At 40.1% G+C, this 25,597-nt stretch overlaps 1 protein-coding gene across 1 annotated transcript; it reads left to right on the top strand.

Annotated features, from left to right (window-relative positions):
- The first annotated feature begins 24,122 nt into the window (after window positions 1-24,122).
- LOC134367662 (melanoma-associated antigen 10-like) lies at window positions 24,123-25,217 on the top strand. The gene has a single exon (XM_063084407.1). It carries the CDS (start codon window positions 24,123-24,125, stop codon window positions 25,215-25,217), a length of 1,095 nt encoding a protein of 364 aa, XP_062940477.1.
- The last annotated feature ends 380 nt before the right edge of the window (window positions 25,218-25,597 follow it).

The raw sequence follows: 25,597 nt of genomic DNA, 5'->3' as shown, positions 1-25,597 counted from the left end.
AAAAAAATGCTCACCGTCAGTAGTCATCAGGGAAATGCAAATCAAAACCACACTGAGATATCATCTCACCCCAGTTAGACTGGCCAATATTAAAAAGACCAAGAATAACAAATGCTGGCAAGGATGCAGGGAAAGGGGAACTCTTCTACTATGTTGGTCGGACTGCAAATTAGCACAGCCATTATGGAAAACAGTATGGAGCTTTCTCAAACAACTACAGATAGAGCTACCATAAGATCTAGCAATCCCACTACTGGGCATATATCCAAAGGAATGGAAATCATCATGTAGAAGGGATACCTGCAGTCCTTGCTCACTGTAGCTCTATTTACAATAGCCAAGATATATATGGAACCAACCTTAACGTCATCTACACACAACGCGATGAAGAAAATGTAGTATCCAAACACAATGGAATACTACTCAGCCATAAGAAAGAATGAAATTCTGCCATTTGCAGCAACATGGATGAATCTGGAGAAAAGTATGTTACGTGAAATAAGCCAGACAAAGAAAGAGAAATGCCGCATATTCTCACTCACAGCTGGCTGCTCGGAAGGAAGGAAGAGAAGGAGAGAGGGAGGAAGGGGGGAGGGAAGGAGGGAAGAAGAAAGGAAGGAAAGAAAGAAAGAAAAGACCACAGTAACAAACTGAACTTTCAGAAGGGGAGAACAAACCTAAGGATAATAGAGGTTGGGGGGACGGAGGGGGGGTTTGAGAAGTGATAGGTTGGGCAAAGGACATAAAGAAATATCACAATTTGTAAGAATGAATATGCTAATAATAAATAAAAAAATTTTTAAAGGTGTCATTATTGTTCCCTAAACATGTGAGGAGGGTAGCAAATCCACTAACTTAGAGCAGTCAGCTTTTAAAAAGTATTAATCAGAGAAACCAGTTACTTTGAAATAACAATCATTATTATCTTTTAAAAAAATCTCAGTAGAATGGTAAATTACAGAAAGATAATACATGTAGCACCAATTAGGGACTTGGGAGATTAATTGGAGGCATTCTTTCCAGATGTGGTGCCAAAAAAAATTTTAAGAGGAGTTAGGCAGAAAAGTTAGGAGGCTTGGAAGACAGACCAAAAGCCGATCTAATAGAAGTCCCAGAAGGAGGGAACAAGAGACAAAGGAGGGAGTGAAACAATCAAATAAATCCTGAGCTAACATTTCCCTGAGTTAGAGAAAAGATTTGAGTTTTAAGATAGAAAGTGTCCACCGAAACAGGTAGTGTTAATCAGAGGGAAAAGTGTCTATCGTAGGAGGAAAATGGGAATGGTTTAGTTGATAAAACTAAACTGTTAAATTGGTATATTCAAGGGAGATCTAGAAAGAAACAGGTAAGTTAATAAGTAGGTTGCAACGTGTCCTTATTCATGTGATGAAGACAAGCCAAGGATAGAACTAAAGTTCAACTACACTGTCCAAGCACGATTTAGCTACACAAGTGTCCCAGTTTTAGGCTCCTTCCTTTAGTTATTTATATTGCAATGGGGAAAGCCATGTATAAGAGAAACCAGTAATTAGGGGAAGAAAATGACATGATGTATCTAGCTCTTTCTTATAAGAGGGTCAAGGGAAAAGTTCTGGAGGGGACTGTGTAGTGGAGAAAGCGTAAGATCATGTGGGTTTATTCTGGAGCTAAATAATAGGGACTTACTGAGCCTGAGTGGAGCTGTAGAGAAAATAGTTTCTTTCTGGAGTTTGGGCTTGCTGAGCAAGTCTTACTAAGTCTTGGGACCTAGGATAAAAGGACAAGCCATAGAAGGTAATTTACAACTGCACAGATATTGAGGGAAATCCAGAGAGATTTATCGTCAGAGGTATGTGTTACACTTCAGGGCCATGAAGAATTCCTGGATTGTAAAGTTGGAGATAATGGGCTTCTCTTTCCCTATAGAGACATTTATTTACATTCCAAAAGACAGTAGAAACACCAGACTTTTCCCAAAGAGCAAGGGTCTTTCTCTTTCAATAGGGACAGTCCCTCTCCACTCTACATACATGCCAGATTCACTTCTGCATTCCTTGCTGGCAAGACACATTCTGTTTGTGTAGAGTGACATTCAGCTCTCATCTTGTCGTACCAGGTATAAGAAATTGGGGCACAGGAGAACCACATAGTTGTTATTTGCATGAAAGTAAATAATAATTAATCTTTGCTCCAGAAAACTTCTATGCTCATTTAGTATGAAATGAATCAATAGGGATATTAAAATTTTAACAGCCTGCACAATCTGCCTTCTTTAACTCTCATGAACATGGATATAATGAGTATAACTAGATCACGTATTTATGTATCTATATCACCTCACATATTTTACCAGTTGCTTTACTACACAGGAGAAAACCCTAGAACTAGAACATAAGATATTCTCCTGGCAGATTTTATAGGTTAAATAACAATTATGGCACCTTGATGCCTTGATTGCTTAACGTGTTTCTTATTGCCACTGAGCAGAACCATGCTTACTGAGAGAGGTAGAGTTAGAATGGCCACCAAAGGGTACATAGGACAGTTGAAATGGGGACGAGTATTGAAAAGAAGACACAAGACTAAACTGCATTAGTGAGGCTAGGCTTGGTTGTGCTGTGGTACTATACTACCTCAAATCACAGAACTTAACCCAACAAAGTGTTATTTCCTCTCACACCATGTATCCATTTCTGGTCAACACAGGTACTCTGCTCATTGTAATCACTCAGAACACACACTGATGGAGATTTCACCACAGTACCTGCTTCCATGGTTACATAGCAAGGTAAAAGAATGTGGGAATTTGCACATTGGCTCTTAAAACTTCCATTATCCGGTGAAATATATAACTTTGGCTCACATTTCCTGTGCAAAACAAATTACGTGGCCACACCTAAATTCAAAGGGTGGCCAAGAGCAATCCTGACAATGGGCTTGAAAAGAGAACTGGGATAGTTCGTAAAGAGCACGAATTAAAACACCCCTCATTCTTGTCACTGAACATTTTGCTTTCTCTCTTTTCTTCACGCAGAACACACTTATCCCTCAAGAGGAATCAGAAATTCCCATTCCATCCCTCTTTCACTCTCAAAATAGGACCTCTGAGTGGTGTTCTGATATTTCTTTATTTATTCAGGAGGTGTCCCCTCGTAGTTGAGAAAATTATGAATTAAGAAAAAAACTGTTGTTTGCCCCTCATATGCAATATTCGGTGCTGGAATACAGAAAAGACAACCACAATAAATACTCCCCTCTAGAGAGGAGAATAGTTATCACATCAGGCACTGTTTAATAGCAAATCTGAAATCTCACTAGGCAGATTTAGAAAGAGTCCCTCGCCTAGAGGGTAAAAATGTTCCTCGACTAAGCCCTGATTCTGCTCTCTGGGAAAGGATCCCCAGTAAATTTTTCTCTGTAGACCTGGTCTCTTTCCTCAGAGTGCTTCTTTCTATTGTCACCCTTCTTCATATCTGGATTGAGCATTGGGAAATATATACTTCTCGGGGGCTGAAAAACTCACAACCTGTTTCTTGTTTATAATAGATTTGGAGCCCAAGAGTCATTTTAAGTCCCAAACAGTCACAGTTAATTTAATCCACCGATTTTGTTTGACCCAGCTTCAAATGCCAATAACTATACCCGCAATTCATTTCTAAACACACTTGGCATATTTGCTTTCTCATACTCATGTCTCTTGCAACATAACCGTGAGTAACTTGAGCCTATCAGGCTTTTGTGGGAGAGCTACGTCCTAAGTTTATTTTCCCTAAACCATTTTCTCCATTAGAAAAGCTTTACTTGGGGCAACAGCCCTAACTTGGTCTTTCCTTTGAGATAACACATTTCATTCAGAGATTCTGACAACGGTCAAATGACCACACCTTTGATCTAATCCTTGCTACAAGGCGGAGTTTTAATAAACTTTTGTCACCAAAATTCTTCTCTGTTTTGTCTTTTACTCATTGGGGATGAGAAGCAATTACCTCTTCCAACCCCAAACGTCCTCACATTCCTGGACTCTATATTCACTTGCATCATTGCTTGCAAACCAGCTAATTCCTATGTGACCTCAGCTCTTTCTTGTAATATCTTGTCAAATATGATCCACAGAAACTAACACAGGGTGCCAATATTCTCTATTTTAAGCTTTTCTCTTAGAGCTACACCTTCATTTCATAGAATATCTGATTTACAAATGAATGCAGGCAATATTTTCAGCGACTGTTTAAACACTACAAAACATGGATCACTATTCTCCCAGCCTCTAATAACAGTGTACTCGGCACCCACTGTCTGGTACCTCAGGCAATGGTATATAGGTATTATTATTATTTTTATTATTACTATTATTGTTAACATTGTTACTGTTACTATTTCTGTTATGGTAATACACCACCTCCAGGTACCAATTCCTCTTTCAATTCGGATAGTCTATACTGTAATATTAAACAACCCCCAAATATCAGTGACTTGAAGCAACAAAAGATTGATTTCTTTTTCATACTCCCTATTTAGTGTTAGGTAGCAGGAGGGCTGGGCTTATTGTAGTTACTAAGGGACAACCTTTACAGAGGTTTTAGGTTAATGTGTGCTTAACACAATCTGCTATTGCAGAGGGAAGAGAATGTGGCAAACTGTGCACTCCTCTTAAACCTCCTTCATGGAAGTGATGCTACATCTATCAAGTCTTTTTAGTCTGTACATGTCACATGGCCACATGTAACTTCAAGGGAGTGGGGAAGCACAGTCCACCATGTGCCCAGGAGGAGAACTAAAAATATTTGGACAACAGCAATAATGACTTCTCAGGAGATATCCAGACACATCCTAGATAGTTTTTCAAACTCTATGGACAAAGAGAAAGTATTACAATTTTCTACCAAAAATAGAAGGGTGGCCTACAAAAAAGAAAAATATGAATCTGACTGGTATCAGACTTCTCATGTGCAAAACAAGATGTTAGAAACAGTGGAGTGGCATGTCTAAACTGCCAAGAGAAAACGATTTCTAAACTAGAGTTCCTTGGCCAGAGAAACTGTCAATCAAGTATAAAGTCAAAATAAAGACCTTCTGAGGGATACAAGGTCTCAAGAAATCGATGATCCATGCAGCATCACTGAAAGAATTATTCTGACACGTAATCTGGCAAAAGGAAACTAGAATCCAAGCAAAATAAAGGCAAAATCCCTTGGTGACCAAAAAAGAAAACTTACGCTTTACAATAAATAGTTGTTCATAATAAGACTATAAAATTTATTATCATTTTAATGTAAGACATAAAATAGATATGGCATGCTGTTGAAAATATTGACTTGAAATAAAAATTTAGTTAATATCAATGAAAACTGAATAGCGTTGGAGGGTCAGAAAATAAACAAAAGCTTGCTAAAAGTCTTGTTTGAGAAAAACGTTAAAATACGATTAATATTTTTTGTTGATGGGAGATTATAAGTTTAAATGTACTTGCTAGAAGTTTTTTGCTGTTGTTGTTTGTTTGTTTTTGTGGCTGGCTGGTAGCACAGATCGAATCTGGGACCTTGGTGTTATCAACATCACACTTTAACCGACTTAGCTAACCAGAAACCCCAATTTGCTAGAATTTTTAAGGCAACAACTTGCAGAACGGAAATAAATAGTAGAACTTCCAAAACAGTACATTACATTAGAGGGGAAAAATACAAGGCTATCTATCTAGCAAAAATGAGGGAAGAAGAAAATTGCCTTAGTTCATTTGTGCTGTTATAACAGAACACCACAGTCTGGGTAATTTATAAAGAAGAGAAATTTCTTTCTCACCATTCTGGAGGCTGGGAAGTCCAAGATCATGTTGCCAGCAGGTTGTATGTCTCATGAAGGCCTTCTTGCTGTGTCGTTACATGGCAGAAGGGACAGAAGGATAAAGAAAGAAGACAAATGCTATATCTTCATGTGGTGGAATAGCAGAAAAGAGTGAACCCACTCTCTCAAGCTCTTTTATAAGGGAACTAATGTCTTCCACGAGGGCCCCACCCTCTTAAAGTCCCCACCTCTTAATACTATCACATTGGCAATTAAGTTTCAATATATGAATTCAACGTATGAATTTTGGAGGACACATTCAGACCACAGAAAAAATGGAGAAATAAATGACAAGAAAACCAATATAAACATAAAAAAAAAAACCTAAGTAACAAGAATTACATCGAGAGAATTCTACTTCTTCCTTGGCGACAAAAAGAGTTCCATGGATCCATTTCACTCCCCAACGAAACTGGTAAAAGTTATTTTTAAAACAACCATTTCAATCTCTGGAAATGGTCCTACCAGAATATGGCAAATGAAGAAAAACATATTCAAGAAAAACTACTAACATTTGGTAACAACAGTGAAAGTCTTTGGCTTTTAAAGCATGACCCACTCCCTCACTCCTCCCTTGTATCACACTGTGAAGGAAACTCTATTCCAGATGATGCAGCTGAGAACATAAAGCTCCCTCTTCCCCGAGAGTCAGTTGAAGAGGATGGTATTTTTCCTGCAGAGGAATGACATTGTTAGAAAGGTAAACTGAGGCACACTACAATTTTAAAGTATATTTGTGCAAACAATGATTCATGAATCAAGCAACTTCAGACCAGAAGTGGTTCAAAAGCTCCACTGAAGGAATGCAATGGGAAGGCTTTTATAGGACAAACAGAGGAGTAAAGCAAAGAAAATATTTGGGTACAGTTATACAGTTGTCATATTTGGTCTATTCCATAAGAAAGTCTCTAGTTATATAATCATAAGTTTGTTGGCTACTTCTGATTGATGGAGCTTAACTTTTATTATTTGGGTTTTTTTTAGTATAGGAATTTACAAGAAATCGCTCGAGTTGTTTCACTTATATTTGCAAATCAAGCAAAGCTTAGGTCACTTATGTGGCTTAATTGGTTTTGCCTGCTCAGCGATTCTTCAGGCCGAGTCTCCAGTTTAGTTTACTTTTCAACCATCAACATTTCTCATCCCACCCCAAGCTACCCATTGCAGAGGCTAAGTTCCAGGGCAGTGTGATTAAGAAGTGGGGTTTCTCTTCTTCAACCCAACCCACACCCATGAGACAGAAACTCTGTCCATGGCACGGCACACTAGGAATACTGGGGTTTGATTTGCCTTACCTCATAAGGCAGGGTTCTCATGCCAGGAAAGGCAAGACATTAAGACCTGAAGCCACTGACACTGCCCCCCCATGCACACCCAGCCCCCTGCTCCACACACACATCAAGCACCCTGCTTCTAGAGCAGGGGTGTTATTTAGAAGAACTGTTCCACTGGTTCTGCCTTTAGCTCCAGAAACATGGCTCAGATTTTGACCAGGGGGAGAGGCAAAGTACTAGAACAGAGACCTCTGAAGCTTTACCTAAAGGAACTGACTTCATTTGATATAGAGCATGAGAAGTTTCAAGCCTGAAAGCACTCTAAAAACAATGGATGTTGTGATAAAAAGCAGTGAAGAGAATACTGGTAGATCCATTAGAGATATAACTAAACCATAGGCCGCTGGTTTACCAGAAATAACCAGGAAAAGAGATAGCTAAGAGCCCTCCTGCGTCAAGGCAAGTCTAAAACACTGAACTCAAACACTATTCCTGCAAAGGAGCCCACATTTAATTGGATCAGTCCATGGAGCAATTTATGTCCTAGGGCATTGTTAAAAACAATTGAGCAATTGACCAGCAATTATTGGAAGTTAATTGTATTGTTGGACCAGTAACACACAGAAAAGTAATACATTTACCACTAATAGCACAAAGGACGTGGGTGTGAGCAAAGCTGTATTGAGATAAGAAAATAACACCAGATGGTGACTTGAATCCATATGAACAAATGAAGAGAACTGAATATGGTGAATAAAAATGTTAATATAACATAAACTATTAATATATACTTCTCTTATCTTCGTTAAAATACATGAAGATAAAGTAATAATTCTAACAATGTAATATCGAATTTGTAACATACATAGATTTAATACGTATAATAAAAATATCACTAAAAAGGGAAAAATAGAATACAGCTATATAAATGTAATGTTTACCTATAGCACTGGAACTGAGCAACCAGAAATATGAAGGAGATTCTGATAAGATAAGATGTATATGGTAAGCCCTAGTGAAACCATTAAGGAAATAACTAAAAATGTAGTAAAAAAAAATAATTAAGGAACTAAATGTTACACTATAAAATATCCACATAATACAAAAAAGACAGCAGTAGAAAAGAAGTAGAGAAACAAAGACACATGAGATATATAGAAAACAAAAAGTAAATTACGGGCATAATTGCAATTATTCAATAATGATATTAAATGTAAATGGATTAAGTGATTTAGTCAAAAGGCAGGTATTGCCATATTGGATTTTTAAAAAGATACAATTATATGCCATCATCAGTATATAATCAGCTAACATCATACATAATAGTGAGAGATAGGATACTTTCCCCCTTAAATCAGGAAGGAGACAAGGATGTCTGCTTTTGCCAGTTCCATTTAACATTTTACTGTAAGTTCTAGTCAGACAAATTAGGCAAGGAAAAAAAGGCATATCCAGATTGGAAAGGAATAAGTAAAACTACATTTATTTGTAGATGACATAAATTTGTATACAGAAAATCCTAGAAAACCAGGGAAAAAAAATATTAGACCTAATAAATGAGTTCAGCAGGATCGCAGGATATAAGATCAACATGGAAAAATTTACTGTATTAGTATACACCAGCAATGACCAATCCAAAACTAAAGTTAGGAATGAGAATTATGTCATTATACAAATGACAGCTGAAAGAAATTAAAGAGGACACAAAAAGACGGAAAGACACTACATGTTCACACACTGGAAGAATTAATGTTGTGAAAATGTCCATACTATGCAATGCAATCTCCAGATTCAATGTAATCCTCATCAAAATACTAATGCCATTCTTCACAGAAATAGAAAAAAGAAATCCCAACATTCATAGGGAGCAACAAAAGACTGCAAATAGCCAAAGCAATCCTGAGCATAAAAAATAAATCAGGAGGCACTACACTACATGACTTCAAGCTATACTGCAAGGCTATAGTAACCAAAACAGCACGGTACTGGCATAAAAACAGACACACAGACCAATGAAACAGAATAGAGAACCCAGAAATCAATCCGCATATTGACAGCCAACTGATCTTTGACACAGGCACCAATAACATACATTGGGGAAAGGAAAGCATCTTCAATAAATGGTGTTGGGAGAATTGGACATCCACATATACAGGAATGACACTAGACCCATACCTCTCACCATATACCAAAATCAACTCAGAGTGGACTAAAGACTTAAATATAAGACCAGGAACTATAAAACTCTTAAAGGAAAACATAGGGGAAATACTTCAGGAAGCAGGACTGGGCAAAGATTTTATGAGTAAGACTCCAGAAGCACAGGCAACAAAATAATAAATAAACAAATGGGATTATATCAAACTAAAAAGCTTCTGCGCAGCAAAGGAAACAACCAACATTATGAAAAGACAATCTGGAGAATAGTAGAAAATATTTGCAAACTATAAATCTGACAAGGGATTAATATCCAGAATATACAAGGAACTCAAACAACTTCACAGGAAAATAACGAAGAATCCAATTTAAAAATGGGAAAAGGAGCCGTGTAGGCATTTCTCAAAGGAAAATATACAAAAGACCAACAGGCACATGAAAAATGCTCAGCATCACTAAACATCAGGGAAATGCAAATCAAAACCATTTTGAGATATCATCTCACCTCAGTTAGACTGGCTATTATCAAAAAGACAGAAAATAACAAATGCTGGTGAGGATGTGGAGAATGGGGAAATCTTCTACACTGTTGGTGGGATTGTAAATTAGTACAGCCACTATGGAAAACAGTATGGATGTTTCTCAAACAACTGCAGATAGAGTGACCATATGATCCAGCAATCCCACTACTGGGTATATACCCAAAGGAACAGAAATCATCATGTCAAAGGGTTACCTGCACTCCCATGTTCATCACACCTCTATTTACAATAGCCAAGAATTGGAACCAACCTCAGTGTCCACTGATGAATGACTAGATCGGGAAAATATGGTATATGTACACAATGGACACTGCTCAGCCGTAAAGAAGAATGAAATTCTGCCATTCACAGCAACATGGATGAGCTTGGAGAAAATTATGTTAAGTGAATAAAGCCAAGCACAGAAAAGGATGTCGTCACTCATAAGTGGGAGGAAAGGACGAAAGAAAAGAGAGAAAAGAAGGAAGGAAGGAAGGAAGGAAAGAAAACAATCACAACAGTACAGTGAACTTTCAGAAGGTGAGAACAGAACTGTGGTTACTAGAGGTGGGAAAGGGGGAAGGGAAGTTAGCGAGAAACTGTTTAATGGACATAAAGAATTACTACGTTGTGCAGTAATGAATAGGCTAAACATCCTGATTTGATCATCACTTATTGTACACAAATATTGATAGTAAAATCTGTATTCCACGAATATGTATAATCAATTATGTTTCAATACAAAAAGGGGGAGGGGAGAAACAACCCCATTTAACTTCAATTTTGATGGAGGTTCACAGCATTACTATTAAGTAAAAACTTCAGAATAAATTTAACTAAGGAGGTGTAATACCTGTACACTGAAAACTACAATACATTGCTGAAAGAAATTAAGGACTTAAATAAATTAAAAGACAAACTGTATTCAGGTATTGGAAGACTTAATATTATGAACATGGCAATGCTGCAAAACCTGAGCTACAGATTCAATGCATTTCCTATCAAAGTTTTACCTTCTTATTTTGCAGAAATGGAAAAGTTGATCCTGAAATTTATATGGAATTGCAAAGAACCCTGAACGGCTAAAACAATCTTGGAAAATAAGAACAAAGTCGGGGGACTCACAATTTCTGATTTCAAAATTTACTATAAAGCTACAGTACTCAACACAGTGTGATAGTGGCATAAAGACAGATGTATAGAAAAAGAGAATAGAATTGAAAGGCCAGAAATAAAATGAAACATCCATGGTCAATTGCTTGTTGACATAGGTTCCAAGACCATCCAATGGGGAAAGAACAATCATTTTAATAAATGGTTCTGGGACCACTGGAAAGCCACATGCCGAAAAATGATGTTGGACCACTACCTCATTCCATATATGAAAATTAATTCAAGATGAACAAAGACCTAAATGTAAAGGCTAACATTATAAAACTTTTAGATAAAAATGGGAATAAATCTTCATGGTCTTGGATTTGGCAATGTTTTCTTCAATATGACACCAAAAGCAAAAGCAACAATAGAAAATACTAGATAAATTAAATTTCAATAAAATAAAAACTTTTGTGCTTCAAAGGACACTATCAAGAAAGTGAGAACACAACCCACAGAGCCTGGGCTTACCATAGGTAGATGATAGACAGATAGAGCTTAGACCATTAAATATACATAAATAGGTAGAGCTCTGCATGCAAAGCACACACAAAAATATATCCTTTTCAAATGTGATATTTGCAAAATTTGATCATGTACTAGGGGACTAAAATTTCCTCAGTTTCCCTAAATAGAAATCATAAAAGCCAGATTCCGGCACCATAATGAATTGCAAAAATAAACAAATGTGATAGACTTACAGACAGATGATGATTAGATAGAAGACAGACAGATAGATAGATAAAGAAACCACCTGGAAAATACCACTATACGTCTAAATAACCCGAGTAGAGAGGAAATAAAAAATCTGAACGTGTGAGTATGAAAGACAATGAGATCATTACATATCAATACCCATGAGATACATACAAATAGCAATATTCACAGAAAATGTAGAGTCTTAAATGCATTCATTAGAAATTATTTAGAAAACGGGAAACAAACGAAAGAAATTAAACATTCAATTAAACAAATGAACAAGAAAAAGAACAAGTATATTAACCAAAGGAAAATAGGATGAAGGAAATAATCAAAATAATATAAGAAACTAATGAAATAGAAAATACACAGGCAAGAAAAATAAAATTAATAAATAAAATCAAACAACAAGGTAGTTCTTAAAAACAATAAAACAAACCTCTGGCAAGTCTTGAGAAATAAAACCACAGTGGTCATGAGAAAAAAAGAAAAAGTGACATGGAAATAAATCAGAGAGTTTAGAATGTAAGATCATACAATGAACGAACTGAAGCCAGAATACTGGACAATTTATATTATATGATATTATTTTAGAAAATAAATGATTAATATATTACCAAGGTTGACAGAAGAAATAGAAAATGCACGTATATGTATCCTTTTACCTGGAAGCATTCCACTAAAATGAATTCGTTCTAAAGATGTACTCATGTATATGCAAAATGGCATACATGCAAGGTTACTGGTAGTGACAGTCTTTACAACAGCAGAAGAATGGAAATAACGTAACAACCTACTGAGCCATAACTTCCTCTCTGAGCACACTGGGTCTCCCCTAAAGTGGGTCCGAAAGATTCTGATAGACTCTTGACAGGCATGAGACTCCAGACTCATTCCCTCAAATTAAGCCACAAACTGAAGTTATAGCAATCTGTCCGGAAATAAAAATCTGGTAGTGGGTACACAGATTTCTCTTACATCATTTTCGTACCTTCTGATTTTCTGAATTTGTTAAAAAAGAAAATAAGTTTAAAATTCTCATGAAAAATGTGGTACCTTTCATTTTCAGCTTTCACATGTAAAGTGCGTGGAAATTTTCACTCCCATCCTTACAGCAAGAAAAAAGCTGAACAAACTGAAACTCAACGAGTTTTCCTGAACCTATCAGAGAATTGAGATTACATGGAAAACTGCTGCTCCAAAATTAGGGGATGACAGGCAAATGAGGTCAAACACAGCTGAGACCAGCTTACTTTGAGCAGAAGCCACTGGAGCTACAAACTGGTAGGAAAACGGAAATGGAAACATGAACAAATCGATGGAGACTGAGTGTGAACTTGCATGAGACTGAAAAACTCCTGAACCTACAGTCTTAGGGGGGCCCCACACTTTCGTAGCTTTTACCTCTAAGAGCTCCATCAGACTCCCATAGAGAGGAGCCAAAAATTCACATCATATCTTTGGCAGTAGGAGAGGGAAAGTAATCATTCTGAAATACACCCTATGCCTTTTCTGTAACAAAGACCTACCTCTAGTGACAAAGACATTACCAGAGCCTTATCTCACATGGGGAGAAGGGCACTTAACTTACCCCAGCCTCCGTTAGCATTTCTATCTCCGCTAAGGGACAGAAGTAGGTAAGAAAAACTTCTGAAGAACACAGCCCAGTAAAAACAGACACGATAAAAGACAGACTTAATCATAAGATTGCAGAAGGCTTTCCCTTTCCCACACCTTCCCACATTAACAGGCCTCTACCATAATAACAGCAGTTCACAGCTGAAAGAACTGTAAGACAGAGAATCTATTTAAGAAGTAGCGTGTAGAGAAACCCAAAGTGAGGAGGAAAGGAAACCAAGAACATTAAAGAAATTCAAAGCCTCTGGCACCTACAGGGCAGTAAACATTAAATACAGTCCAACTTCTACTGACATACAACATCACACTATTAAGGCCTATTTGCCTCCGTTCATACTACTGAATGTAACATGGCTGTCATTTCAACAAAAACAAAAAGTTACATGGCATGCTAAAAGGCAAGAAAATATAGTCTGAAGAGACAAAGCGAACATCAGAACTAGACACAGCTATGACACGGATGCAGAAATGATCAGGCAGGGAATTTAAAAGAAATATGGCTAAGATGTCAAGGGCCGTAATGAAAAAAGCAGACAGTATGCAAGAGCACATAGGTAAGAAGATGTAAGCAGAGATAGAAAACTGTAATAAATATTTAACAGGAAATGCTGGAAAGAAAAACACTAACAGAAAAACACTAAGAGAAATACTTTTGATAAGACTTCATTGATAGACTGAACAGACTGAGGAAAGAATCAGTGAGCTCAAAAGTATGTCTATAGAAACTTCCCAAATTCAAATGCAAAAAGAAAAAGTAATTTAAAAAAAACAGAAAACAATATTCAAGAACTTTGGGACAATTTCAGAAGGTGTAACATTTAAGTAACTAGAATACCGACAGGAGCAGAAAGGGAGAATTTAACGTCTAAATGAAACGACGCACTTCCTGACACCTCAGGGGCCAGGGAAAGAGCCCTAATAGCAATTTTTAAATTTCTTCTAGGTTATCTGTGTGAGTTTTTGTAGGTTGTGTAATTGAAGATAATTTTATCCAAGTAATCAAATTGGGGACATAAGTTAAAATAAAAATGCAAGTTATCAAAATTTGCGTGATATTAGCAAAAGCAATGCTTAGGGATCAATTTATAGCACTAAATGCATGTATTAGAAAAAAAATCTAAAATCAAAGCCTGAGATTACAGCTCAGGAGTATAGAGGATGAAGAACAAAATAAGTCTAAAGAAAGCAGAAGAAAATCAATAATAAAAAGTTCAGCAGAAATCAGTAAAATTAAAAACAAGAAAAGAATACAGAAAATCAGTAAAACCAAAATCTAGTTATTTGAAAAGATCAACAAAATTAATAATCTTCTGGCAAGGGTAATCAAGAAAAAAGAATAGAAGACACAAATGACCAGTATCAGAAATGAGAAAGAGGTCATAGTGATCCCCTTGACATTCCAAGGATAATACCATGACAACTCTATGTGACAATTTAATAAAATGGATAAAATCATCTTCAATTATACAAACTACAAAAACTCACACAAGGATAAAAAGATAACCTAGAAGAAGGTATATCCATCAAATAAACTGAATCCATAATTAATATCTTTCTAAAAGAGAAACCACCAGGCCTGGTTGGTTTTACTGGTAAATAGTACCAAACATTTAAGGAAGAATTATTAGCAATTCTTCACAATCTCTTTCAAAAGATAGAAGCGGAGGGAAAACTCCTAACTCATTCTATGAAACTATTACCCTAACACCAAAACCAATGAAAGGTACCACAATAAAGCAAAACTACAGACCAATATCTCTCATGAACATAGATTCAATAAGCAAATGCAGTTCAACAACATACAAAAACATTATACACCATGGCCAAGTGAGATTTGTTACAGGTATACAAGGCTGCTTCAACATTCAACAATGATTTAATGTAATTCATGACATCAACAGCTGAAAGAAAAACTATCATATTAAATTACACAGAAAGTCATTTGATAAAATTCAATACACATTCCTGACAGAAACAGTCTCGGCAAACTAGAAATAGAAGGGAAATTCCTTAGCTTAAAGAGCATGTATAAAAACCCTACAGGTAACATCATACTTAATGAGAAACTAGATGCTTTCCACCTAAGATCAGGAAAAAGGCAAGGATGTCTCCTCTGACCACTCCTATCCACCATCATACCAGAAGTCCTAGCTGGTGCAGTAAGACAAGACAAGAAAAGAAAATATGTGTATTGTGGAGAGGAAAAGTTATGGCTCCCTTTGTCCACCAAAGAGATGTTTGTCCATATAGAAAATCCCAGCAACAACAAAACTTTTGGAACTAAAACGTAAGCGTAGCAAGGTCAAAGGAAATAAGATTAATATAATAAAAATTGCTTTCCCAGACACTGACATGAACAATTGGATTTTTAAATTAAAAATATCATTTACAATAGTTCCCCAAAATGAAATACCTAGTTATAAATCTAACAAAATGTGTATAGGATTTGTATGTGGAAACTACAAAGCACTGATGAAAGAAAGTAAAGATCAAAATAAATGGAGTTATTCCATGTTCATGGGTTGGAAGACAAAATTGTTAGAAAGTCAGGGTTTTTTTTTTTTTTTTTTCCAGTATGTTCTATTAATTCAGCACGATCAAATTCTCAGCAAACTATTTTCTAGATATCAACAAACTGATTCTATATTTTATATGAAAAGCACATCTTAAAATAGACAACATAGTACAGAGGAAGAACAAAGTAGGAGGACATACACTACCCAATTACAAGACTTACTATAAAGCTACGGTAATGAAGACAATGCAAAATTGATGAAAGAATAGAAATATAGATTAATAAACAAGAATGATGCACAGAAATAGACCCATACCCATAGAGTCAACTGACTTCTGACAAAGGTGCAAAAGCCATTTTATAAAGAAAGTTAATTTACAAACAAAAAAAAAGAAAGAAAAAAGAAAAAGAAAAAGGAACCCAGCTAAAACCTTACACGTTTCACAAAAACTAACCCAAAATAGCTTGTAGACCTCATTGTAAAATGCAGAAATTATAAAATCTCTAAGAGCAAACACAGGAGAATATTTATATGACCTTGGATTTGGTGATGAGCTTTTAGGTCCATGAAAGAAAAAATTGATAAGTTGGATGTTGTTTTGTTTTTTTAAAGTGTGCTCTGTGAAAGACATTGTAAAGAGAATAAAAAGAAGAGCCACAGTCAGTGAGAAAATAGTCGCAAGACACCTAGCTAATAAGGGATTTGTATATAAAATACAAAGAATTTTTAAAACACCACAGCAGAACACAAACGACTCACTTAAAAACTGGACAAAGGATCTCAGCAGACACCTGACGAAAGAAGATGTACAAGTAGCAAATCAGCATAGGAACAGATGGTGAATATCAGTTGCTATTAAAGAACTGCAAATTAAACAATGAAATACTTCTACACACCCACTGGAATGTCTAAAATCAAAAAAATTTTACAAGTTCAATTGCTAGTGAGAAGGCAGAGCAGAAACTCTCATTCGTTGCTAGTAGAGATGAAAAATGATACAGTCACATTGGAAGATAGTCTGTGAGTATCTTACAAACACTGGACATAGTCTCGCCATATACCCAGCAAGCACACTCATGGGTATTTGTCTAACTGATCTGAAAACTTACATCCACACCAAAAACTGAGCTTATTTTCATACGTTTGCAGCTGCTTATTTGATAATCGTGAAAAAACCTGAAAGCAACCAAGACATCCTTTAACAGATGAAAGGGTAAACAAACGGTGACACAACCTTACAATGGCATACTATTAAACAATAAAAGGAGTGAACTAAGAGACATGCAAAAACATAAAGGAATCTTAAATGCAGACATGCAAAAACATAAAGGAATCTTAAATGCATATTGCTAAGTTAACGTAGCCAGTTGGAATGGGCTAGAGAGTGTCAGCCTCTATTTATACGACATTTTGAGAGGGGAAAAAGTATACAGTGATAAACATATGAAGAAACGCGTAAGTAGGTTAAGCAAAGGAGATTTATTAGGGCATGAAACTTTTTTATGATACTGTAATGGTGTGGACATAACAGTATATATTTGTCAAAAATCATAGAACTTTAAAGCACATGAACCCTAATACATGAAAATTTAACAAAATACCTGAGGAAACCAATGAATCTCAGCATGGGATGTAGAATGTGGCAAAATATTCCACCTGTATAAAAGAACCCTACCGAAGGGTATAAGGGAGAATTGGCTGCCCGAAGTAACTTGGAAATTAATGTTGTCAGGCTAAAGTCAAAATGAACTATACCTAAGTGCTATGGTCTAGTTGGTAAAGTTGTTTCCCACAGGAGTACAGGTTAACAATTCTAAAACCACTATTCATGTATACATCGAACAATTGATTGAATGGACTGGCAGAGGGTGAGAGCCAGGTTTCTCACTGTTGGGGTGAGTTGTTACAGGTAAGTTAAGGCGAGGGTTTAGGATGATTTCTGTGGTAATGGATTAGAGTTGGAGACATCGGCATAAACTCATGTTGAGCATATATTGATAAATATATCTGTAGGTATGTGCATACCTACACAAATGGTTACATATATAAATATTTATAGGTATGTGTATATACACATACATATTTCACTGCTCTGAGAGCTGAGAGGGCCTATAAGTAACAACTCCCAGTAGAAACACACCTAGCACTGAGATCTAGGTTTCTGAAACTACCAAACAATAAAAAGAATTAAGGCTCCTTGGAGAAATGGCTGATTCTAGGACTGGGGCATGAAACACATAAAATGATCCTGGAGCATTTTGTAGGGCCAGAAAGTAAGTGGTATTCTGTCATCCAAAGCAAGGCAACCAAAGCAAAGACAGACAAATGGGACTACAGCAACCAAAAAAATTCTGTATAGCAAAGAAAACAAGCAACAGAGGGCAGAAGCAAGTTGCAGGATGGAAGTAAATGTTTGCAAATTATTCTTCTTAAAAGGGATTGATATCCAGAATATACAAGGAACTCAAACAACTCAATAGCAAAATAACAATAATAATAATAGTAATAATCATAATCATAATCATAATAATCCGATTACAAAATGGGTAAATGACCTGCATACACATTTCTCAACAGAAGACACACAAATGGCCAACAAGTATATAAAAACATGCTCAACATCATGAATCATCAGGGAAATGCAATGCAAACATAGGGAGATATCATCTCACTCCAGTGACAATGGCTACTATCAAAAAAGGCAAAAATCAGCAAATGCTGCAAGGATGTGCAGGAAAGAGAACTCTTATACACTGTTGGTGGGAATATAAATTAGTACAGTCATTATGGAAAACAGTATAGAGGTTCCTAAGAGAAACTAAAAGTAGAATAACCTTAGGATCCAGCAATCCCACTACTAGGTATTTATTCAAAGGAAAGGAAGTCAGGATACCAAAGAGATACCTGCACCCCCATGTTTACTGCAGCACGATTTACAATAGCCAAGGTATGGAATCAACCCAAATGTCCATCAACTATTGAATGGGTAAAGCACATGTGGTATATATACACAATGGAATACTACTCAGCCATAAAAAGAATGAAATCCTTTCATTCATGGCAATATGGATAAGCCTGGAAGATGTTATGGTAAATGAAATAAGTTAGGCACGTAAAGATAAATATTGTTTGTTCTCGCTCATATGCGAAATACTTGGAAATGAAATGCTATAATGCCTTGGATATGTTTCAGATTATTCCAGTAGCAAGAGACCGAAGTAGGCGAGGGTATAATTGGAACCAGATTGCCATGTATTGAAGATAGTTGGTGCTAAGTGTCTGGTACACTGGGGTCATTCTATACTCTCTTTACTGATATATATATATATATATACACACACACACACACACAATTTCTCTAATAAAAAAGCTTTTATTATAAGAATCATGCCATTAAATTTGAAATCCTAAGTGAATTCGATCAGTTAAAGGTTTAATCAAACACCACAAACTGAAACTATATTCAACACTCAAGTCACAATCAAATGTTGCAGGCTGTGGCAGTTTTGGAGGCCGGTTCTACCAATTGGTCGGGGAGAAACAAACTACCATCTTACATAACTCTCTCAAAGCATATACAAAGATCGGCAATTATTCAATTTATTTTGCCAGCTAGCGCTCCTTGATTCAAATACCAGATGGGACTACCCCATGCAAAGGACATTTGAGCCAAGCTCCCTCTTATAGCAGAAAATACTCTAAATAACTTAATAGCATATACAATATAGCAGTAAATTAAATAAACAGACTGTGTCCAAGGAATAAAAATACGCTTTGAATTAGAAAATGCTTTCAATTGTAATTCCCTGTATACCAATCATAGGAGGAAAAAACACTTTACGTCAATGGCTACATAAAAAGCATTTCAAACGCAATTCAAACAAGTTTGTGGTATTTAAAAACAAAAAAGTAAACTAACACTGGAATAGAACTTCCATTTCCTAAAATCTGTGCAAACACACCTAAATGTGCAATGTTAGAAGAATTCCCATTAAAGCCAGGAACAAGACAAAAATAAATGCTATCTCCTCTACGATTCAAAACTGCACTGGAACGCACAGCCAAAGCCATGGATATCAAAAGAAATCAGAGATATGAATATTGAAAAGAGAGAGATAATATCCAGTGATAATGTTATTATTGAAGAAAATTCAAAGTAACAGCTACGTGGAATATTTAAATGAATCAATCACTTTAGAAAAACGTTGTACGGAAGCTCATTATAGCAAGATCAAAAACCTTGTCACGCAAACGCAAGAAATAATTAAAAACGTAATAAAAAGTATTCCATTCACAACAGCAAGAAAAATTTAAAATTACATAAAAGCTTGTAGACGAATGAAATGAAATCTAGAGGAAACTTTCTCCACAACAGAATGCCAGAGTATTACAAGATGGGATTGTGACCAGTCACCTGTGCAAACAAAAGGAGGTAGAAATGGCTCAAAAGAAAATGATTTGTGAGAAGCAAGCACCTCACACCACGGATGCCCATAGTTCTGGGGAAATATCAGGACAGACGGAAAGAGCGGGTTGATTGGTGTCTGTGCTAATAACCACCTGAAAAGCACCTTAGTGACTAGTGGCTTTTTGAAAAGCTATTCTAATAATGATGAACTAGAAATAGAATAGCGAGTGAACCACACATAATATAGGGGTAGGTATTCTTTCATGAATTCTTTTTATATATTCTAAATGTACAATTGGCAGACATGTAAAATATATATGTGTGTTAAATAGAAATGATGGTTAAAAAAGTTAAAATCACTGCACTGGACAGTGCAGTGTTAGATAGCCTCAAAATAACGGGACCTCCCGAAACCCCACCTATTAAGCCTATTTGTGTAGGAAAAAAAACCACAGAACGAAGGGTTTCCAAAGTCTCCGTCTGGCTGGGGAAGAGACCCAGTGGGAGGCGTGCTTCTCTTCCCACAATTCTCCACAGCCACGGGCGCTGCAGCACGCGTCAAGCATCGAGCCGGGGACCCGCAGCCATCCTCTGCCAAGGTTGCCGCTGGGCACATGCTCAGAGGTGGCAGGGACACGGCGTCTCCCACCGAACATTTAAGCAAGGAGACAAGAACCAAGATGAGGGCCCTCCTGAGTGAAGACTGAGAAGTAAACCCACCGCAGATAGCGGGGCCCACAAAGGCCGGCTCCGTCCCTGTTGTCAGCCCTGGAAGACCCCAGGAAGAACTGGCCGGCTGAAGTCACCCCCATTTCTGCCTTAGTGGTCTCAGGGCAATGAAAGCCTTGGCCTGCAGTGGCCCGACTCAAGCTACTTTGGGAAGGAGCCTCGGGTCCTGCCAGCAGTAAACGTGGGAATCTTGAAAGAGGACTGAGGACAGCGCTGCCATCCCAGGAGAGAGGAATCCCAGCTGCAGCCAGGCCCTGCACTTAGCCCCAGAGGGTCACGGTGACTGAGAGGCCCCTCTCTTCCGGGAGAGGCCTCTGGGTCTTGGGACGGGGTGTCTGGAACACAGACGATGCCTCGAATCAGCAGAGAAAGGAGTCCCAGTCCCTGCTAGGAGCACACTGATGGAGGGCTGAAAGGCCCTCGACCTCACGACAAGGGGTGCGCAACCCGTCCTACCTCAGCTGCCAGCCCCGGGAGGCTCCAGGCACGCGTCGTTTGATATCGCGGCCTCTGACTCCCGCTGGGAGGGAAGGACTTTGATCTGAAGCGGATGGACCCAGGTCAGTACATGGAGGAGTCGCAGGACCCAGGATCGAGGTGCGGATCCTGCGGGAGGTCACAGAGAACTAGACTCCAGAACAGAGCTCCTCCTCCCCACACCGGGAACCGGAAACCGACCCCTGCAGTCACCCCTAGGAGACCCCAGAGTGGCCTGACGGGATGTGGTGTGTTCTGACTTCCGCCTTGGCACGCTGAGAGGGGAGGCTGGTCTGAGGCGGTGCGGTCTGCGGTCAGTGGAGGAAGAAGACGTGAAGGTAAAGATCCTGATATCAGAACGGGGGTGCGGGGTTGGGCGGCGGCCCTACCCCTTCTATCAGCCGTGAGAAGCTTGGGAATAGCTTTCTCATTCTCTTTTTGTCTTTTTAGTCTTAATGTCTCAATATACATTGTCGTTGATTTTCGTGTCCCTCTTTACCCGTTCCTCTTCCCCCCACTTCCCCCCACATCATATCGGTTCACTTGGAATAGCTTTTGGACTCGGGCTACACCCTGGATTTGCTCTCGGGAATCTGAGAGACGTGCGTCCTTCGTCTAAGGGGTGTGGCATCAGATCAGCCGAGGGAGGGTACCCAGGCCCTGCCAGGCGTCACGGTGCGGATTCTGAGTGAGTGGTGAGGGGGACCTACTTCAGAACACAGAAGGGCCCCCAAGGGAAGCCGCGCTGCCCCCACTGTCAGCTCCGATAGACTCCAGGCAGTGCTATTCCACTGAGAGTACTCTCATCTTGAATGCGGGTTCCCAGGGAGGCGAGGGCATTGGATGAGGAAGCTGAACTAGGATTAGCAAAGAGAAGAGTTCCAGGCCCTGCCACTTGGTAAGGCGAGGCCTCGGATGCCAGGACACAGGCGGGTCAGCCCTGCCCCTGCTGTCAGCCTTGGGAGAAACCAGGCATGGGTGTCCAGATATGGTGCCCCCTCACTTCTGTCTCAGGGATCTCAGGGAGATGAGGAGCTGCGTCTAAAGGGAGCAGCCTCAGGTCAGCAAAGAGTCCCAGGCCCTGCCAGGAGTCAAAGTAGACCTTTGGTGAAGACTGAGGGGAGCTCCCACTCCAGAAAAAAGGGACCTCACAGGGTCTGGGTGTTGCCTGTTGTCAGCCCTAGCAGAGTCCTGGTAAGGGTGGCCAGATGTGGCATGCTCTCGCTTTTGCCACAGGGTGGGAGTGGGGAGGGGTTCTTAGGGGGCTGAAGCATTGGTCTCAGGGAGTGATACCAGGTTAATTCAGGAACATGATTCAGACCCTGCCAGAGGTAAATATGAATACCCTGAGGAAGGACTGAGGGACCCCTACCCCCAGTGACAGTACTGGGAAACCCCAGGAGGGACTTTAGGTGGAGGCAACCCTTCGTTTTCAGCTTGGTGGTGTCAGGGAGGTGAGCACCTTGGTCTGAGCTGAGGGGCCTGGACTCAGGTCAGCAGAGAGAATTCTGGGTCCTGCCAGGAGTCAAGGTGAGAATCCTGAGGAAGGACTCAGGGGACCTCCCACACCAGAGGAAAGAAGCTCGGCCACCCTTACCAGCATGGTGCACCTGCACTTTTAATGTGCATGTTCTCAAGGAGAGGAGGAGCTGGGTCAAAGGATTAGAACCCGGGTCAGCACAGGGAAGAGTGCCGGGCCATGCCGAGATGCAAGGTACGGACTTCGGGTACATCCCACACCAGAACAGACAGAATTCCAGTTCCGCCCTGCCACTTTTGTCAGCCATGAGAGGGTACAGAGCATAGTGGTTGGCTGGGGCGCCCCTCACTTCCTCCTTCAGTACCTTATGAAGGTGAGACTTTGGTCTAAACGAAGGCGGCCTCAGGTCAAAAGAGGGAGTTGTTTCAGACTCAGCCAACTGTCAAAGTTAGAACTGAGGGGACCCCCTCATCTCAGGACAAGTAGATTCCACACTTGCTGTCCTCCCTATGGAGCCCTGGCAGATGTGGCCAGATGTGGGCCCCTCACTGCCCTTTGTTCCATATCAGGGGTGTGAGCTCTTGTTCTGAGAGTTTCTCAGGCCTGCAGAAGGGTTGGGTCTGGGTCCTGCCGGGGGAAAGATGAGGGCTCCGAGTGAGTATGGAGGGGACCATTCATTCACCGCAGAACAGTGGGGACCTCACAGAGTCCGGCCCACCCCTCCTGTCAGCACTGGGAGCCCAAGGTGTCCGTGCAGTCTGCAGCCTGAGGACCTAATCTGTTCCTCTTACAGGAGCTCCAAGACCTGAGAGGTGAGACCTTTCTGTGAGACAGTGTCCTCAGGGCACAGCAGAGAAGGCCCAGGAGTGCAGGAGTCAAGGTGAGGTGCGTGACCTGAATGAGTACCAAGGGCCCCACCGGCCCCAGGACAGAGGGGACCCTGCAGCGCCCGGCCCCAACCACAATACTGTCAGTGCTGGAGCCTCAACGTCTGGTGGCTGCACCCTGAGGAGGCGTCTCATTCCCCCTTCAGGTCCACAGGAGACAGGCCGACCAGGAGGACAGGAGCCCTGTGAGGCCCCGAGCACCACCTAAAGACAAGACCTGTGAGTAGGCCTTTGTCACAGCCCCCTAGGGTGTGGTTCTAGGCTGAGGCCGCTCACCTGCTCCCTCCCTCCCCCAGGCCTGTACGTCCCCATCACCCAACTCCAGCCCACACTCCTGTCTTCTGCCCAGGCCAGAGCCATCATGCCTCGCCCTTCAAAGCGTCGGCGCTGCATGCTTCAGTCCCAAAGTGAGACGCAGGCCGTCGTGGACGCACAGCTTTCGGAGGCTGAGGAGGAGGATACTTCTTCATCCTCCTCTACCTGCTCCTCCTCTTTTCCCTCCTCTTTTCCCTCCTCCCCCTCCTCCCCCTCCTCCTTTTGTCTTTTACTCTCAAGCAGCCCAGAGGGGGAGGAGGAGGTGTTTGCTGCTGAGACACAGAGTCCTCCCCAGAGTCTGCAGAGAGCCGGCTCCCCCCTCACTGCCGCTGCCTCCACTTCATGGAGTCAACCCAATAAGGGCTCCAGCAGCCAGGAAGAGGAGAAGCCGAGCACCTCACAAGACCCTCAGTCCTTGCCCGGAAATGAGATGGATAAAAAGGTGGATGATCTGGTAAATTTGCTGCTCCTCAAGTATCAGATGAAGGAGCCGATCACAAAGGAAGAAATGCTGAATGGTGTCCTCAGAAACTACGAGGACCAATTCCCTGCCATCTTCAGCGAAGCCTCTGAGTGCATGCAGCTGGTCTTTGGCATTGATGTGAAGGAAGTGGACCCTGCCGGCCACTCCTATGTCCTCGTCACCACCCTGGGCCTCACCTACAATGGGATGCAGAGTGATGACCAGACCATACCTAGAACGGGCCTGCTGCTATTTGTCCTGAGCATTATCTTCATGGAGGGCAACTGTACTCCTGAGAAGGAGATCTGGGAAGCGTTGCGTGTGATAGGGGTGTATGCTGGGAGGGAGCACTTCATCTTTGGGGAGCCCAGGAAGCTCATCACTGAAGTTTGGGTGCAGGAAAACTACTTGGAGTACCGGCAGGTGCCCGACAGTGATCCCGCATGCTATGAGTTGCTGTGGGGCCCGCGTGCCCACGCTGAAGCCAGGAAGATGAAAGTCCTGGAGTTTTTGGCCAAGATCAATGGGAGCGATCCCAGATCTTTCCCACTGTGGTATGAGGAGGCTTTGAGAGATGAGGAAGAGAGGGGCCAGGCTAGAAATGCCACAGTAGATGATACTACTGCCATGGCCAGTGCCAGTTCCAGTGCCACCAGCGGCTTCTCCTTCCCCAAGTAAAGTCAGGCAGATTCTTCGCCCTGTTTTAAGTCAATGATCTTCCCAGTCAGTGATCTAAGTAGTGGCGGGCCAGGCTGGGGCTGGGGGAAGTACAGTGTTATAACCTCATTGTCATCGCATTTTATTTGGATAACTTGGGGACTTGTCTTCTTTTCTTTTTGTTATTTTGAAATGTTATTACTTTGACTAGAAGGTGTATTAGCTTCACAATCTAAGTTTACCAATATGTTGGTCACACATCTATTTGTTGTTTATCCAGTTTGGAGAAAGAGTTTTGCTGTTTTTGTGAAACATATTGGGGAGCCTTCCATCTTATTTGTAATCTGTAAAAAGATGCCATGGCATTGGGATCAGAACTGCCATGGAAATGTAACAGAGTG

The sequence above is a fragment of the Cynocephalus volans genome, chromosome X, assembly GCF_027409185.1.
Source record: "Cynocephalus volans isolate mCynVol1 chromosome X, mCynVol1.pri, whole genome shotgun sequence".
In the NCBI taxonomy this organism is placed as follows: Eukaryota; Metazoa; Chordata; class Mammalia; order Dermoptera; family Cynocephalidae; genus Cynocephalus; species Cynocephalus volans.
Note: the sequence above shows the minus strand (reverse complement) of the source record. Positions and strands in the feature narration are given on the sequence as shown.